Source organism: Alosa pseudoharengus, unplaced genomic scaffold, assembly GCF_046254945.1.
Source record: "Alosa pseudoharengus isolate Yale_2024_CS ecotype anadromous, Long Island Sound unplaced genomic scaffold, YU_APseudo_1.1 YU_APseudo_1.1_scf_4, whole genome shotgun sequence".
Classification (NCBI taxonomy): domain Eukaryota; kingdom Metazoa; phylum Chordata; class Actinopteri; order Clupeiformes; family Clupeidae; genus Alosa; species Alosa pseudoharengus.
The window spans coordinates 21,356,776-21,372,823 of record NW_027468774.1 but is presented as its reverse complement, the minus strand read 5'-3'; the positions used below and the strand labels follow the sequence as shown (position 1 = coordinate 21,372,823).

Genomic DNA, 16,048 nt, shown 5'->3' with positions numbered 1-16,048 from the left:
CACTTGACAATGTAAGTGATAATCTTCTTCCTTGTCCTCATCGTTAATCAAGCCCCTGTTAGCAAGGGTTAGTTAACACTATTAATATGTGATGTCAATCATATGTTGAAGCTTGAATGCCCACTATGTTATTTGAACTACACATTCAGATAATTTCGCACTAATGCATCTGGAGAAAGGGTTGTGACTGATTAGAATTGAGATCACTGCCTATACAGTAGACTGAGCTTAAACAAGTTTGAAATGGGCCTTTTGATTTTAGTCATGCAATGTCATTTAGATATAATAAGTATATCTGCATTATATGTGTGTTCCAGTGACTCCAGTCAAGCAGGTGAGCTGCCAAGTCACTGAACTTCAGTTGACATTGCTTGGACAGTTGGTAATGGTAAAGTCCCTATCATGTGATCCCTTTCACTACAACCACTCAGTTGTTAAATAAGTCTAGCTGTGAATCTTGCTCCAAGCTTACTTTTCACAACACTGCCAGCATCCGACTTAATCTCTTTTCGCCATGGTGTAAACTTGTAAGTTACTGGAATTAAATGAAGTGCTACTGGTTGGCCAGTGGGGGATGGGCCCCCATAAGCACCTGGTGCTGGGCAGAATTAGCTCCTCCACCTAAGCTTACCTCTACACCTCTCCTGGCACTACTGGGACTCTGTGGGAATGAGGAGGTGTGTGTGTGTGTGCGTTCGTGTGTGCGTTCATGTGTGTGTGTGTGTTCATGTGTGTGTGTGTGTGTGTGCACGCATGGATATGGGGTGTGTGCTGTGGATTTAGGCTGTGATGCAATCTCCCGTCACGGGTCAGAGCTGCATGCTGATAATGTCAGTCTGAGTTAGGGCTGTACACAACCAGGTAAGCACCTCTCTCCTACTCTGTCTTCAAAGCTTTTCTATTTGCTATATGTTTGTTTATTTCCAAAGATTTCTGCCATTGCACTATATGATTTAGTTGGCTGTATAAGTTTTGTCATTCTCTTGTCCCTCTTCTGCTTTAGCTGAATGTAAGGAAGGGTGGGAAACATCACTCACAATTGGCAGTGGCATTAAGAACTGGCTAAAGAGTTTAGATTGGGTTCAATATACAACACCAAACTGCTACACTGTTGGGAATTGGAGAGGCGGTCATCTGTTTAGTTAGGCCTATACCTCTGTGAACAGTAGTGAAGAATAGTGGAGACATATTAATCCAATCCATTGGAATTAATCAGTACTCTTTCCGAGGTCTTGCCTTCTGCACAGTGTAGCAAGTGGCTAATCCAGAGCAAGCTAATCTGACTCAATGGTGTAATTATAGCACAAATCGTAACAAATCGCTACGTCAATGGAGGGTAGCCTATAGATTAAAGCAGCGTGTTTTTTTAAATACCAAAAACAACACTTGGATGACAATGTAAACAGCAGGGTCTGAGCAGACACAGTTGACAGGTGACACAAGCAATTGAAAGCCTGACAATAATCCATCCTCACCCTTAACCTGGGGTCAGTCTAGACGGCGTGACCTTTCTTTTTTTGATTGGGAATGTCAAAGCTCAGTGGTGCGAGAGACTGAGGGCTTAGGTCAGAGTGGGCAGTATGTGCAGACAACGGGGGCAGTCAAGCTGAAAATCTGACCCGTTTTACCTACCCCAAGTCAACATGACATTTCAGCTCTGCCAAGTCAAGTAATTACTTCGGTCTGATCACACATTCCACCCACATTAATACTCTAATAAGCACAGTAATAAAATATAGGCTGTAATTTAGCCTTAACCATAGTGTGACACCACTCAGCTAATCATTTATCTGCTAGTGAGGTGAAATATTTTATATATGCCAAATGAAAGTGCCCCTTGTGCAATGTGTTAGCATGCTTTTGTAGGCTAATGATTAACTACTAATTCCAAAACATAGACTCTTTTGCTACTGAGTTTTTTGATGCTTTTCCATTTAGGGAACATGAAGATGAAATACTAACTCTTTTTGTTTTGTTTTTAAAGCTCTTCAACAGGGTGGACCATCCACCACAGCCATCAATGTGGACACACAGGTGTCACATAGGTGAAAAGTAGAACATCATTGCCATGGCAACACACAAGGACCATGGTTCTAGCAAACTCGACAAAAGCCTTGAGGAGGACGAGTACCACAGAACACGTACGTACAGTGGTCAACCGGAGTCACCACAAAGCCATGTCCCACCATTAAGCCCAGCATCCCTGTCTTGGGAGGACGAGGCCTTTCCAATTTCCACGCCAAACACGTACTCATCTGGGGAAACTAAAGGTAGTGAGGAGAACGTATCTGAGGAGGTTCAAAGTTCACCCGGCCCATCAACAAAAGAGGGGAAGATCCCTGGGTATGGAAAGTTTGCTGCTTTCCTACAAGAAGAAGAAGAACATGTTGAGGATTTTCTGGATGAGGATGATGACCTATTTGATCCAGACGAGGAGGAAGAGGAGGTCAGCACTCCTGTGAGAAGAGAACTGGAATCTAACTTGCACACACAAGATGCGGAGGAAGACAAAATCCCTGTACAGAATTGTACAGTTAGCATTCCAAGTGTAGTAATAGAAGCACCCAGCATCTCTGACAAGCAGAAGGGAGAAGCCAAGAATCTAACAGGGGAAGAGGATGCTCATATTTCAACAAAAGAAAAAAAGGCAGAATATTGCACAAAGGCAAATGAAGGGGCCAGTCTTACATTTGAAGAGAGACTGGAGGCTATTAGTTCTAATGAGAAGCAACCGGAACCCATATATTTTTATGATGAGAAAGGAGAATCTTGGATTGCTGGGGAGACACAAACCCAGGCTAGCATGCCAAGTGTTCGTGACCGGGATCAAGTGATAGAGATCAGATCAGACTCAAAGCAAGTGCACATGGCACATGTTTTCACAAAGCAACACGAGAGTGCCAATACACTTACACAGGAAAAAGAACGGGCCCACACACCAAAGGATCATAAAGCAGGCACAGATAGTCCTTCACAAGCAGTGAAGAACACAGTGGGGCCTTCATGTGAGCGGGAGGGAAGCACCCCCAAGCCGTCAGAGCCTGCACTGACCGAATGCATCCAGCAGGGGGAGTCGTTGCTCCACCGCCTGCATGTGGTGCGGCAGAAACAGCAAAGCCCAGAGGTGTCCGAGGAATTTCCAGTCATGACCAGTCAGAGTGTCAGACTGGCAGGGAATCTGGAAACCAGGGAGAGGGGGAGTAGTGTGACGGGTCCAGACGTAGACGACTCCTGTGGAGAGGAGAGCGATGAAGATGACGATGACGATGACTATGACGATGGGGCTGCTGGCCCTTCTCACTGGCAGCGTCCACCTGCAGGCCTGGAGACATTACAGGCCCCCAGCGAGGGAGTCCTAGCCAACGCAGCGGACATGCAACTCAGCGACGGAGATGACCAGAATGACAGCGGTGTGTCTGCTGACTTCTCCCCCTGTGGCGGGCAGGAGCCTCTGGCCAACACTGCTGCATCCACAGCCACAGCCCTGCAGCCAGCACCTGGGACCCCAGCCCAGAGGAGGCGCCATCCAAGCTCGGGGCATGAGCCTGAACAGGATGACAGTCCCAAAGGGGAAGAGACGGAGCAGACCCCTGCTCAGAGAGATCCTCTTGAGGGTCAGTCTTCCGCTGCTGCTGAAGGGGGTGTGGGAGTCCAGGCAGAAGAACAAGGTTCAGCTGGGAAGAGGTTGAGACAGCAGAAAAGTTCAAAGGTCAAGGGGGAGGAGGAGTCGGTTCGGATGGGGAAGGTGTTGGGCGAGTACATTGAGGGCTCCGTGCGTAAGTTCAATGAGAGGCGAAAGCTCTTCGAGGCCTTCCAACAGGCCAAACCTGCCGACACAAAACCCCCTCCTGTCCGGCCCAAAAGGATCCTCTCCACCTCCTTCTCGGCGTTCTCCCTTTCATCCGTCTCCACGAGGCGGATGCCAGAGGAGCGGATCCGTCCGTCCGTCTCTGTCATGGAGCGCGCCCGCAGTCTGGAGCAGCTCAGACAGGCGCAGGAGGTGGCCGTGTCCTGCCACAGGGCCAGCGGAAGGGACAGTGATTGGAGCAACCTGGCAGAGTCGGACGAGCGAGACAGGATCATCGTCGAGGGCGACGTCACGCTGGTGCGCCGCCGGAGGTCTCTTCGCCCCTCTTACAGTTCCGAGGCCCTCTTCGGTCGTAAAGGGGTTGAGCTTGCAGAAGAGGGGGCGGGTGAGGAGGAGGAGGAGGAAGACGAAAGCTCCGTGCTGCACATGCAGAACCCCTTCTTTCAGCTGAGGCCCGCACTGGCTCTGAGGCCTGACGTGGCCAGGGACATCCGAGACGCGCGGGAGAGGGAGAAAGAGCTCCGGAGGATTAGGAGGGGACTCTACGGAAGCTGGAAGGGTCGAAGGGGCAGCCGGGGGTCAGCAAGTTCAACGACCAGCCAAGCAGACTCAGGGAGTATGACTGAAGGTGATTAGATGGGATTTTAGTACCGCTTCAGTTTAATATTCAGCCATATTAGTATCTGTCATGGGTTTCCAGCAGTACAGTTTGTGATTAGCACATCCTGATCAATATTGATTTGCTTTGAAGGAGAAAGAAGGGTCTTACATTGTCTGCATTTACCTATGCAGGTAGTAAGTGACATGTATTTCACATGTAAGTAGGCATTATTATGTCTGTCTAACCCTAAATCTAAGCCCAAGTATATCCTTTAACAATTTTACTAACATAAAAGGTATATTGCCTTATTGAATCCTTACACCACACTAAATGTAACTGTGACTCAAAGGAGTTGCCCAAATATCTGATATACTTAAAACTGTCTTACTTTTATATATTTGTAATTACTTTTATACATTTGTCTTGTTGTAATGTTAAAGATCTATACATTATATAAACACATAAAGTTTTAGTACGTTTTACCACATATTTTGTTTTTATTATTATTGCAGATTATCAGTCAAGAGGTAAACTAGAACTTGTGTGGCCACCTCCCTCCCCCACTGAGAAAGTTCCCCAGTTGGATCAAGCACAGGTACAGTAGAGCAGCACGTGGCCTTGGTTTGACTCCTGTACAGTGGTGGTCCGCGGGAGTGCACAACCTCAAACATGTCATGTTTGATGGTGTGAAATGAATGATTTCTGTATGCACGAACGAGATGAGTGAATTGCCTCTCTGTCCCCAGGAGCCGAGACCTCTGATATCGCCGAGTCAGAAGGCTCTGCTGTGGCAGCGCTGGCAGACAGGCACGGTAAACGGACGCGTGGAGGAAGAGGACTGACTCTGGGGTGCCCCGCCCCCACCTCCACACACTCACCTGATGACCAATAGACTCTAAGAACCACAAAAGAGAGGGTCTGCATCTAGATGACTGCGGTAGGCTTATGCAGATGATGGATCTTCACTCAGCGATGAAGATGAAACACTGAGAACATTTATAAGTACTCAGGGATGATGTTGGCAGCAAGTCTCACAAGCATTACCTCATGAGGTACAATCTCAGAATTAAACGCACATGAAATGCTGAGCTGTTACAGAGCTCCAAGTTTTCCTGGGTAGGATTGCACTCAATTAGGCAGGTTATACTTGGGTTAGCTTCATTGCATTAAGACAATGAAAAAAAATTCCCATTCAAGTGTACATGTGATACAATCATTACTTACTGTATTTATGCAATATTGATCTCAAACAAGACTATGGTCAGCTATGGATCTACACAAGTCTTACTTTATGTTTTGTGTTTTTGTGATAGTGTTATTTGTTACACATGATTACTTGTATACCTGTATGTTATGTTTTGTCATAAATCAAGGCTTCTGCAATCAGGTATCTCAACATTTGACTGGAAATTTGACCTTATGAATGTTAAGCTTCAAAATGTTGATCCAGATACAGATGTTTTTGTGAAGTGCTGTTTTACCAAAGAACTAAGACATTAATTGTGAATGACTGTAAATGCATACATGGCACCTCTGTTTCTTCCCCCTTCCCTTCTCAGACAAACCTGACTTCTCTTGCACTTTTTTTTGAACTACAACTAGCCTACTCTAAGTCACTTTCTAATCTTTGGTATCACTACCTTGGTTCTAGCCTGGAAAATCCAGACCCTGGTAATCTAGAAAGATTAAGGGTCTGGCCACGAACAATGTAATGGCCCAACTCGAGGGGCGGCAAAAAGCATGCATTTAAAAATCTCACTGCACGCAATTGGATAACAGTAGACCATGTTTACTCTGAATGATTTCGGACTTCAACGCAATCGGATAGCACTACGACCAATGTGTACTGTCCTCCAACGTTGCAGCGCTGTCTTAATCTGTTTAGCTGGTTCCCCGGAATGTTGGGGTAAAAGTAACGTGCACCATTGCTCATTGCCAGAGTGTCTCGCAGAGACAATTCCATTGTGCTCTCGCGAGAACTCTGGATTTCCAGGGTACCTTGGTTCATGCCTCTCTCCACTTGTTATCTGCTGATTTGGCTTAAAGACAAAGATCCCTTTGGGGCCTCCACTGGGTTCTGTGCCCATGTTTTGTGTATCATACGGAACTACCAGAGGTAAAATGACACTGCTTTCGACAATGACAATGCTTTCCACAACCCATCCATTAGTAAATTGTTCTCAACTCTGTTTTTCATGGCATATTCAGTTATAAATTGAAATGTGTCATCCTTGCTTTCCCTCCTTTCCTCTTTTTGCTTCATGGGCACAGTGTCTGATAACAATAATAACAACAACAACAACTACAACATGATTGATAATATTGATGTTAAATTATAAAGTCTTATAATATTGGTATAGCTAAAAGAAATATCAATGACATGACAACTGCCATATTGTAATGGCAGGGCCTGTGGTACTCTAGTGATCAATAATAATAATAAAAAAATGCGATTATTTTAAATTGCAATCAATTTAAACTATTTTTTTTACAACTTTTTGGTTAGTTACAACTACATGTACCCCCAGCCTCCACCACCTTGGCAAAACGTTTTGTTAACTCTGTGATTGGATTGTGCAAACATAGTAGCCTGATACACTGCTTACAATCAGCTTGTCAGGCTTACATAAAGCCCCATTAAATCTCAATTTACCAAGTAATTGAATTTACTACTGAGAATTTTAAAAAAACAGGCCATTCTAGACAGCTTTAATACTAAGCCACAAGACAAATCCTGAGGGTTTGTTTAGTTGTTCAATGAAATTATGTATAACATTGCCATTTGAGGATCTGACAAGACACCCTTTTCAACTGTGAATGAATGGACACTACTTAGTACACTACACAGTACTTAGAGGAAGCTCTTTGGGGATTCTTTAACCTGGGCCCTATTGTATAGATGCTTTTTAGGACTGGCAGGGAATGCGAAAACCAGGGAGAAGGGGGAATAGTGTGACGGGTCCAGTTGTAGACGACTCCTGTGGAGAGGAGAACGTTGAAGATGATCATGGGGCTGCTGCTGGCCCTTCTCACTTTCAGTACGGACATAGATGAACTAAATAGGTACATTTTTCAGTTATAAAGCGCTAAAACCGTTCTACACTCCCATGTGATAATTGTAGGACTGATTTTATTAAGTTTCTTTACACACATAAAGGTGTACAGACACAGATATCTCTGTATTTAATTTGCCATGTTACAAGGCACTTTTAATGAGCCTACAAGTGGCAAAAACAAGCTGTTAACTTTCATGTTTCATTTGCATCATAATGGATTGTTTGGAGCTAGCTTAATTACACACCTGGTATGATACCCAGAATGCCCTTGTTTGACACCGGGTGCTTTAAAACTGGGCATGTTAATATCCACTTTAGGAACCTTGACAAAGGTCGACAGGCCGAAACGTTGGGATAAATGAAAGTAAAAAGAGATAGAGTGTGCCGTGACCAAGTTTTTCATAGTTTATTTTCCCTTGGAGGGTGTGCATTCTTTTCACTATTTATAAACTTTCATGTTTCACACATGCTCTGCAAGTGTCCACTGTATAGCCATGGGGAGGCTAACAGATAGTATTCAAATTCAGTACTTGACCAATTTCATTCGATGTTTGTAGTGAAAATGTAGAGTGGCAGAGTAAAACGTCCAACACTTAACATCCACATACAGCACAATCAATATCAAATGTTTATTTTGTGCAGTCTTTCTCTCAACGGAGTCCAATCCTCACTGCCTGCCATAGTTGTATGCATCCTTACTCATTAGCCTCTGGGGGCAGTCTCTGCTGCTGCTGCTGTCGGTGGATCCTGTAGTGCCTGTGGTGGCGCTGGCCAGGCTGTCCTGCGTGCCAGCCAACAGCCTGGAAGAAGCCGAACACCAGGTTGGCCGCGGCACTCCCCAGCACCAGCAGGAACAGCTGCTGCCCCAGGGCCTGCACGAGCTCCCATGGGCTCGGGTCCAGCAGGAGCTCCTCCGCCTCGGCAGAGGTCTGCAGCAGGATGATGTTGCCCAGGATGACCAGCGTCTCCACCACCAGGAACACCTCCTGCCAAACGGTGATGCCCCCGGCGGGCGCCTCGCATGGGAGTGGACGGCACACCGCCCAGCCCAGGCGCCACATGTCCAGCCAGGATTTCAGGAACACGGCCGCCCAGCACCAGAGCACACACTGGGGGCTCATGCTGGAGAAAAGCATGACGTAGCCATAGGAGGTGAGGAGCTCGAGGTAGCAGCGGGTCTGGCTGTTATCGCTGGATGGCCAGTCGCACTGCCTCTGGATCTGCTGCAGCACTGGAGGCACGCCGGCTTTAGTCCAGTCCATCCCCCGGACTGCCCGCTGTTTGGCGCAGGGCAGTAGGAGGCTGAGGAGCAGGTTTAGGGTGCACTGAGTGGCCAACTGCACAGAGATCCGCTGACCCAGGCCAGAGAGCTCTCTCAGCTGTAGTGCTTGGTAAAAATGCACACCAAAGTGATTGAATAAGCAGAAAACGACAAGCTCAGGCAGTAGGGGCTGCTGACTTCCTAGAAAACTTGAAGAGCTGGGAGAAGCTGATCTGGAGTTGAGGTGCCCGGATAACTCTACGGCAAACCAGTCCAAAGCCGTCATAGTAACAGACAGAAAGACATCTGGGAGGTAGAGGCAGAGATGGGAATATGGGGATTTGTGTTTGTCTGCTGAGAGATGGTTCTTGAGTTTCCCATCTAGGTCGAGGTAAGTGGCAGTCACCGTGGAGGTCATGAGAACTGTGAGGGTCAGGAAAAGAACCGAGGACAGGACTCTTTTCCAGCCTGTGTCAGCTGAGAGGTTCTCTTGGTTCTGGTGAGTAGAAGGTGGAGACCCTGGCCAATGTCTTTGCATGGGCTCCCCAGACCCCCATTCAGCCTTCAGAGCTTCACTCTTCTGTTTCCAGCCGTGTAGGAAGAGCCTTGACCACACCACTCCAGTGAATGAGAGGAGTGGTGAGTTGAATTCCTGCATCAGGCAGAAATGCAGACACAGGTACAGCACAGATTTCTTTAGGAGAGCATTGGCCAGCGTCCACATGAAGCCAAAGTAGAGAGCCACGGGCTTCCCAAAGTAATCCATGATGTCTTCCAGGATCTCCCTCTGGCAAAAGGGTTTGAAACCAAACCAGCTGGCCCGCCATCTCCTCTCCAGGTGTTCGAGAACCGGCACCTCGTGAAGGGGGTATGCCGCCGTGATAGCACCGCGGTGAAGCATGCTGCTTATGACCGGCTCACCAGGGGTGAGGAAGATGTTTGGGAAGACGTTCACCTCCTCCGTGTCACCCACCTTCAGCTGGCCCAGCACCTTCAGCAGCAGGCTCACGGCCTCCGCAGACGAGATCATCCCTTGGAGGCCGTTGGCCGCGCTTCTCCTCTCCTCGTCCGCCTCCCCTGGTTTGCCCTCTCCTTGTGTCTCTGGTCCCAGGTTAGCCCCTTGTGAGTCTGAACACACTGCCTCGCTCAGTCTGATAGCTGAACTATATGGCTTGTGTCGGAAGAGGATGGACTCGTCAGCTTCCAGGAGCAGCCGTTCAATATCGGCGCCCACCACCACCACTGGCTCCCCCTGCTTTGAGTTGCCTAGCAATCTGCACGGTAGGTCGGCTCCACCCTGGAGTTCGGGTGCTGAGATCTTGACCATGAGCCAGTCCACAGCCTTAGTCGTGACTTTAGGATGGAACTTAAACAACACCATCGGGGCCATGTGCACAAGGGTCTGCAGGGGCATCAGAAAGGCTGCTGAGCTGATAATGTTCTAAGTATTGGTTCACTCTCTGCGCTAAGCCATCCTTGTGCTTGTTGTTTATGCTGGCCTAGCCTGTGTTCTGGCACCCCTTCTCTGGTAAAGGGCTGTCACTGAAGAGAGGACCCCTCTTTGGGTTTTCCATGGGAACAGTGAAAATGACATTATGACATCATTACTGTAAATGTTCTGAAGTGGGTTCATCAAAGTAGAGATATTTCTCTATTTTAAGTGCTATTTGCTTAAAGACAGTGCACCTTATAGAACATAATTCTCCTTAAAACATTATGCCAACTAGAACATAATTCACCACAGAACATAATGCTCCTTCGAACAAAATTCCTGAAAGTAAATTAATTTACGATATTTGGTCTGTTTTTTTATGTTTTCATTTAAAGCCATTTAATTTACAGTACCCTCCAGAATTATTGGCACCTTGGGTAAAGTTGACTAAAAACAGGTATAAAAAAAAATCTTTTAATGATTCATTGTACTCCCGCAATAAAAAAAACAATGAGGCAAAATCCACTCTTGAAGGGAAGACAATTTATTCTGAGAAAAAGGAAAATCTCATAATTTGAATTATTGAATAATTTTCAACGAAAACACGTTGCTCACAATTATTGGCACCCCTAGAAAAATCTTATATACAAAACCTAACAGAAGCATTTTCCTATAATTTCAACTTATTTAATATTCAACTTATATTTAAGTTAATCAGAGTGTCTGTGAACTTTCAGAAGTAGTTCATGACTTTCTTTTTCACTAAGGTATGAAAATAAAGTGACAGACACTAAATCCTCTAGTCATTTTTCAACATCAGAAAGACAAGAGAATACACTAAATTTAAATGAAAAGAAAGTGTGTTGACATTTGTAAGTCAGGGAATGTCTATACAAACTAGCTACCTTGTTGAAAATGCCTATTTACAGTTAAAACAATGATTAAATGTTTTTTATAATTAACTGGAAATGTGACAAACATGCTTGGACAAAGACCCAAGGTTATCTTGCACCCACGTACAGTATGGAGGATGGTAAGATAGGCAAAAAATTCCATAAGAACCACTATTGGAGAGTTACAGACAAAGGTGTCATCTTGGGGTCACCAAGTCCCCCCCAAAATCTTCAAAGTGACCTCACTGCCAATAGCTTATTTAGAGGGCATGCAAGGTAACAGACTGTCCAGTCATTTAATTACCAATGTAAACGGCAGGAGTTACTAAATGGTACAGTGACTGTCTGGAAGTGTGGTCTATTGTCAGATTAAATGAAAATTGCGCTTTTTGGCTAGAAACACGTTAGGTGTGTTTGCCATATATAGAAGAATGACTAGACTGAAAAGAATCCCATACCTAATGAGAATTATGGTGGAGGCGTTGTGCTATTGTGGGGCTGTTTTTATTCCCAAAGGCCTTGGGAATCTAATTAAGGTGTATGGTATCCTGAACAACAAGAAAAACCTGAACATTTTCAAAGGAAATCTGTAAATCTCTGACAAGACACTAAAAGTTGGTCATGGATAATTTTTCAGGTCAATGAACCAAAACAATCGTCTAGATCGAAACAAATATGGTTTAATGAACACAAAATCAAGCTTCGACCATTGACATGTCAGTCCCCTGATCTAAACTCCATAGTGTTAGGAAGAGGTGGCCTGGCAACAAGCTCGAACTAAGTCTAGGGAAATTAGATGTGCTGCCCAGACCAGAGTCCCTAACCTAAGTGTGTGCAATGGTGTGGCAGTCAGTGTGTACGAACTAATAGGAGATGAAATGCAAGAGGACACCAGCTTACCTCCAAGTCCTGGACCAGCCCGCGCATTGCCACTGTCCAAAAGACAGCCCAAAGACAACCTTCTCTAGCAACCAGCCCATGCGTAATTCCTACTTCCAAGAATGTTCATAGAAAATGTGGGGAAAACCCCAACACAAATACAAAACAACAAAAATGTGTCCAAACACAAAATATATCCAATGGGAGAAAGGGAAAATTCATCAAAAGGGGTCCAGGGCGGAAACCATGAGGTGCTGGTAGGCCCCAAACAGGCCTTTCCTCATGCCAAACTGAGTTCCCCATTAAAGCCGCTTCATGGCTTTTATAGCTAGCTCACAGCTACCAGGTCAAAGAAGCAAACTGGTGCCCCCTTGTGGATGAGATGTGTTTGTGAAAGTGTGCCGTCTCACAAAGTGCAAATCACAGGCAGCACATCGTAACATCCCTCCCCCCCTTAACCACAAAAAAAAACACAACCGGGTAATTGACTATTTTTTCTAATTTTATACTTTTTTTTGTTAAACTCTTTTCTTAAATCTTTTGTGTTTTTTTTTTCTTCATTATTTACAAAATCTACAGAGAGTTCCTAAAACAGAACTAGAAATAAAAATTCATCCTCAGACATCCACAAATAAAATGTGGGAAACCTCAAAAGAACAAATAGGCCAATTCAGTGTCAAAGCCACATCAAATTCCGCTCGTTTCAGGTCACAGCTGGGACTCTAGAGCACCCACCATCCTACATTTCTTGACTGGTGGCATGGAGTTTCATGCCCAAGACCAGTGGCTGTGGAACACTGCTCCACCTGAACAAATGGCAAGGTTGTACATAGAGCTGAGAAAAACAGCTAGAGAATCCACAGCCATCCCAGAGTCTGTGAGTCCCATCACAACTCGTCGCAACCACTCCCGAAAAACAGTGGTCTTCCTCCAGAGCCACTTCCGCAGAGATGAGCAGATTCCCGATCAGTTTTACAAATGCAGTGTGACCTTTACCCAGATCAAGGACATCCACAACAGTCTTTTCAAAACCCTTAACCTCCCAAAACAACTCTGACTGTCTCTTGTCAGAGGGATGAGGCAATCCTGTGGCTCCATTTGGGCCAGTAGGATAATTTGTCAAACAAAAATCACTAGGTTCAGAAGCCATCAGTTTTGCCTGCAGAGGACTCTCATCCCTAAACTCAAGCAGGTCACCTAAGTCTTTAACAACAGGCACTTCAGTGGGTGTTGAAAAAGTCACAAAAACCACATGAGCTGCTTCCCGACCATCTACACAAGGTCCTGTTTCTTCACAGGAGACCAGCTGTGAATCAAATTCCTCTGCTTCACAAGTGTCACTATAACATTGCTGATTGCCACCTTCAAACACAGCCCAAAAAATGGTGTCACCCAAGTCTATCTCAGATGTGTTTGACACATCTGAATAGTCAGCCTCTAAACCAAGCTGCACAGATTTTACATCATAACAGGGCACCAAAGAGAACAGAGAAGGTGCTGAAACAGTTACATTTTTAGGCCCAGCCTCCAGAGAGCGCTAAGGCACCTCCATCTCACAGACAGGATCAGAAATGTCCATGGAGGATATATCAAGCTGATTTGCAATAGCCCCACAAACTGCATTTTCTTCTAGATGCTGGGGGTCATCCAAAAGTTTAGGGACCAACCCCTCCAAAAGCCCCACATGGCTCAATGTAGCTTCCCGTCTGATGAACCCTGAAACTAGTTTCACAGGGTCAAGCACTTGCTCTTCCTGCAAACGAGCTACAGTACATTCAGGTATTTCTAACAGCAGCTCTGATGGAACATTTGCTTTCTGTGCCTCAACTATTGACGAGCCATCTGCTAGTAAAGTGCTTGAATACAACAGTTCTCGTTCCTGTTGTATCTCTGTGAGTTCCTGGTTCACCTGAGCCCGCCTCAAGCATAGCTCCTGTCTCTCACGAAACGTATCTAGCTCAGAAGCAAACATCACAGCATCCACAATTTTAGTTTTTTTCGTTGTCTCAGATGCATCTATTTCGTACCAGTGGGCCACTTCAAGCATCTGTGTTTTGGAGAGCCTGAAAAGCCTGAGTCGTGTAATACCACCAGCCACAAAGTCTTCGACACAAAAATCCCTTGGGACTCCCTTCAAATCTGGTTTTCAGAAACAAAACAAACTAACACCAGCACCCCAAAATACAGTCTCTGTGTCGGTAATGTTCCCAAGAAGAAAAACACTTAGACTGACATTCTCCACAAACACTGGCGTTACAATTTCCCTAAAGGGACACAAATCTGCTGGTTAAACCACTGCTCAAATTGCTATCCACCTTAAGTGACCAAACACTGCACCCTGCAGCACAAAATGTCAAGCAATTAATTATTGTCGGCACATAGCTACCTTAAACCACTACATTCAACGCCCCCTATCATAGGCAAGCTAATTCGGCAACACTGTCCAAAAGACAGCCCAAAGACAACCTTCTCTAGCGACCAGCCCATGCGTAATTCCTACTTCCAAGAATGTTCATAGAAAATGTGGGGAAAACCCCAACACAAATACAAAACAACGAAAATGTGTCCAAACACAAAATATATCCAATGGGAGAAAGGGAAAATTCATCAAAAGGGGTCCAGGGCGGAAACCATGAGGTGCTGGTAGGCCCCAAACAGGCCTTTCCTCATGCCAAACTGAGTTCCCCATTAAAGCCGCTTCATGGCTTTTATAGCTAGCTCACAGCTACCAGGTCAAAGAAGCAAACTGGTGCCCCCTTGTGGATGAGATGTGTTTGTGAAAGTGTGCTGTCTCACAAAGTGCAAATCACAGGCAGCACATCATAACAATAGAGAAATAGTGGGGTGAGTCAAAGAGTAGAATGCAAAAGTGTGGACCCAGGAATCTGGACGATCTGGGGAAATTTTGTAAAGACCAACGGTCTTAAATCTCTTGCTTTGTATTCTCCAACTTTATGGGGTGTCATAGGTGAATATTACAAGCTGTTTTATTGGCAAAGGGAGGGTTAAGAAGGTATTATAAGCAGGGGTGCCAATAATTGTGAACAACGTGTTTTTGTTAAAAATATGTATTTTTTTATGAGATTTTCCTTTTTCTCAAAATAAATTTGCTTCCCTTCAAGGTTTGATTTTTCCTTTTTTTTTCATTGTGAGATTACAATAAATCACCAACAGATTATTTTTTATTCCCGTTTTTTAATCAACTTTAGCAGAGGTGCCAATAATTCTGGAGTGTACTGTATCTTACTATTGCTCATACATTTTAGCACTATGCAAGGCAATGGTTTTATGTACATGTTGCATTTCATGTTTTCACCCAATACAACAATGAACAACCTTCAGTCACATTAACCAGTAGGGGGTAGTACAGTTCCAAGATTTGTTGCCGTTTAGCTGGTACTTCAAAGTCACAGCAAGGACACTATGAATGTGGAACACTGATAGGAAAGGGAAGCTCTTACATAACACTTGTGGAATTATGAGTCACAAGCAAGAGAACATATTTATGTGTGACCAACCCTCACTGACGCACGGTGAAGACTTTATTATTTATTTCCCATGACCCACAGCTACTTGTTGTGAAATATTGATAATGCACTGATGTAATACTGCATATAGGAGTAATATAATCATATATTTTATTATTTAGAATTATACAATATGCATCGCATATCCTTTTATCTTACAATGTCACTGAAGTGGATATAATACATTGATAATATTGAAAATAGTTATCCTTGACAGCCACAAGCCTAAAGGGCATTTTCATGACTGTAGAAAATCCCACCATGAAATCTTTTGAAAGACCTGAAGTCGAGCGGTTGTGCATTTTTAGTACCTTTGACATCACTGCTTTCCCTGCTTGTGAAACCATGCTAAGCCTAATTTGATGTGTTCAGAGCTGTCCTCTCCTGCCTGGCAGCATGAGTCATCCGTCAGTGGTGGTCCGGGGGTGTATGGCGGACAGATGAAACACGGCTCCACGGCACCTCCAGTTTTAGATCCTCTAATTAAAGCCAATACCAGTCTAGTTGCACCAAACGTGTGGAGTGACTGAGCCAGTAAACACAGGGTGTTGTTCTTCTCATCCGTGAGAATTACACAATGATGACGACGCA

General features: G+C 44.9%; 2 protein-coding genes across 2 annotated transcripts; one reads left to right on the top strand and one right to left on the bottom strand.

Annotated features, from left to right (window-relative positions):
• Positions 1-3: 3 nt before the first annotated feature.
• Positions 4-6,547, top strand: misp3 (MISP family member 3). The gene is made up of 3 exons (XM_076265275.1): positions 4-4,436; positions 4,922-5,004; positions 5,156-6,547. The coding sequence occupies exons 1-3, from the start codon at positions 2,069-2,071 to the stop codon at positions 5,249-5,251; spliced, it is 2,547 nt and encodes an 848-aa protein (XP_076121390.1). The 5' UTR covers positions 4-2,068; the 3' UTR covers positions 5,252-6,547.
• A 1,613-nt stretch (positions 6,548-8,160) lies between these two features.
• Positions 8,161-10,116, bottom strand: LOC143102834 (anoctamin-10-like). The gene has a single exon (XM_076266648.1). The coding sequence runs from the start codon at positions 10,114-10,116 to the stop codon at positions 8,161-8,163; it is 1,956 nt and encodes a 651-aa protein (XP_076122763.1).
• Positions 10,117-16,048: the final 5,932 nt, after the last annotated feature.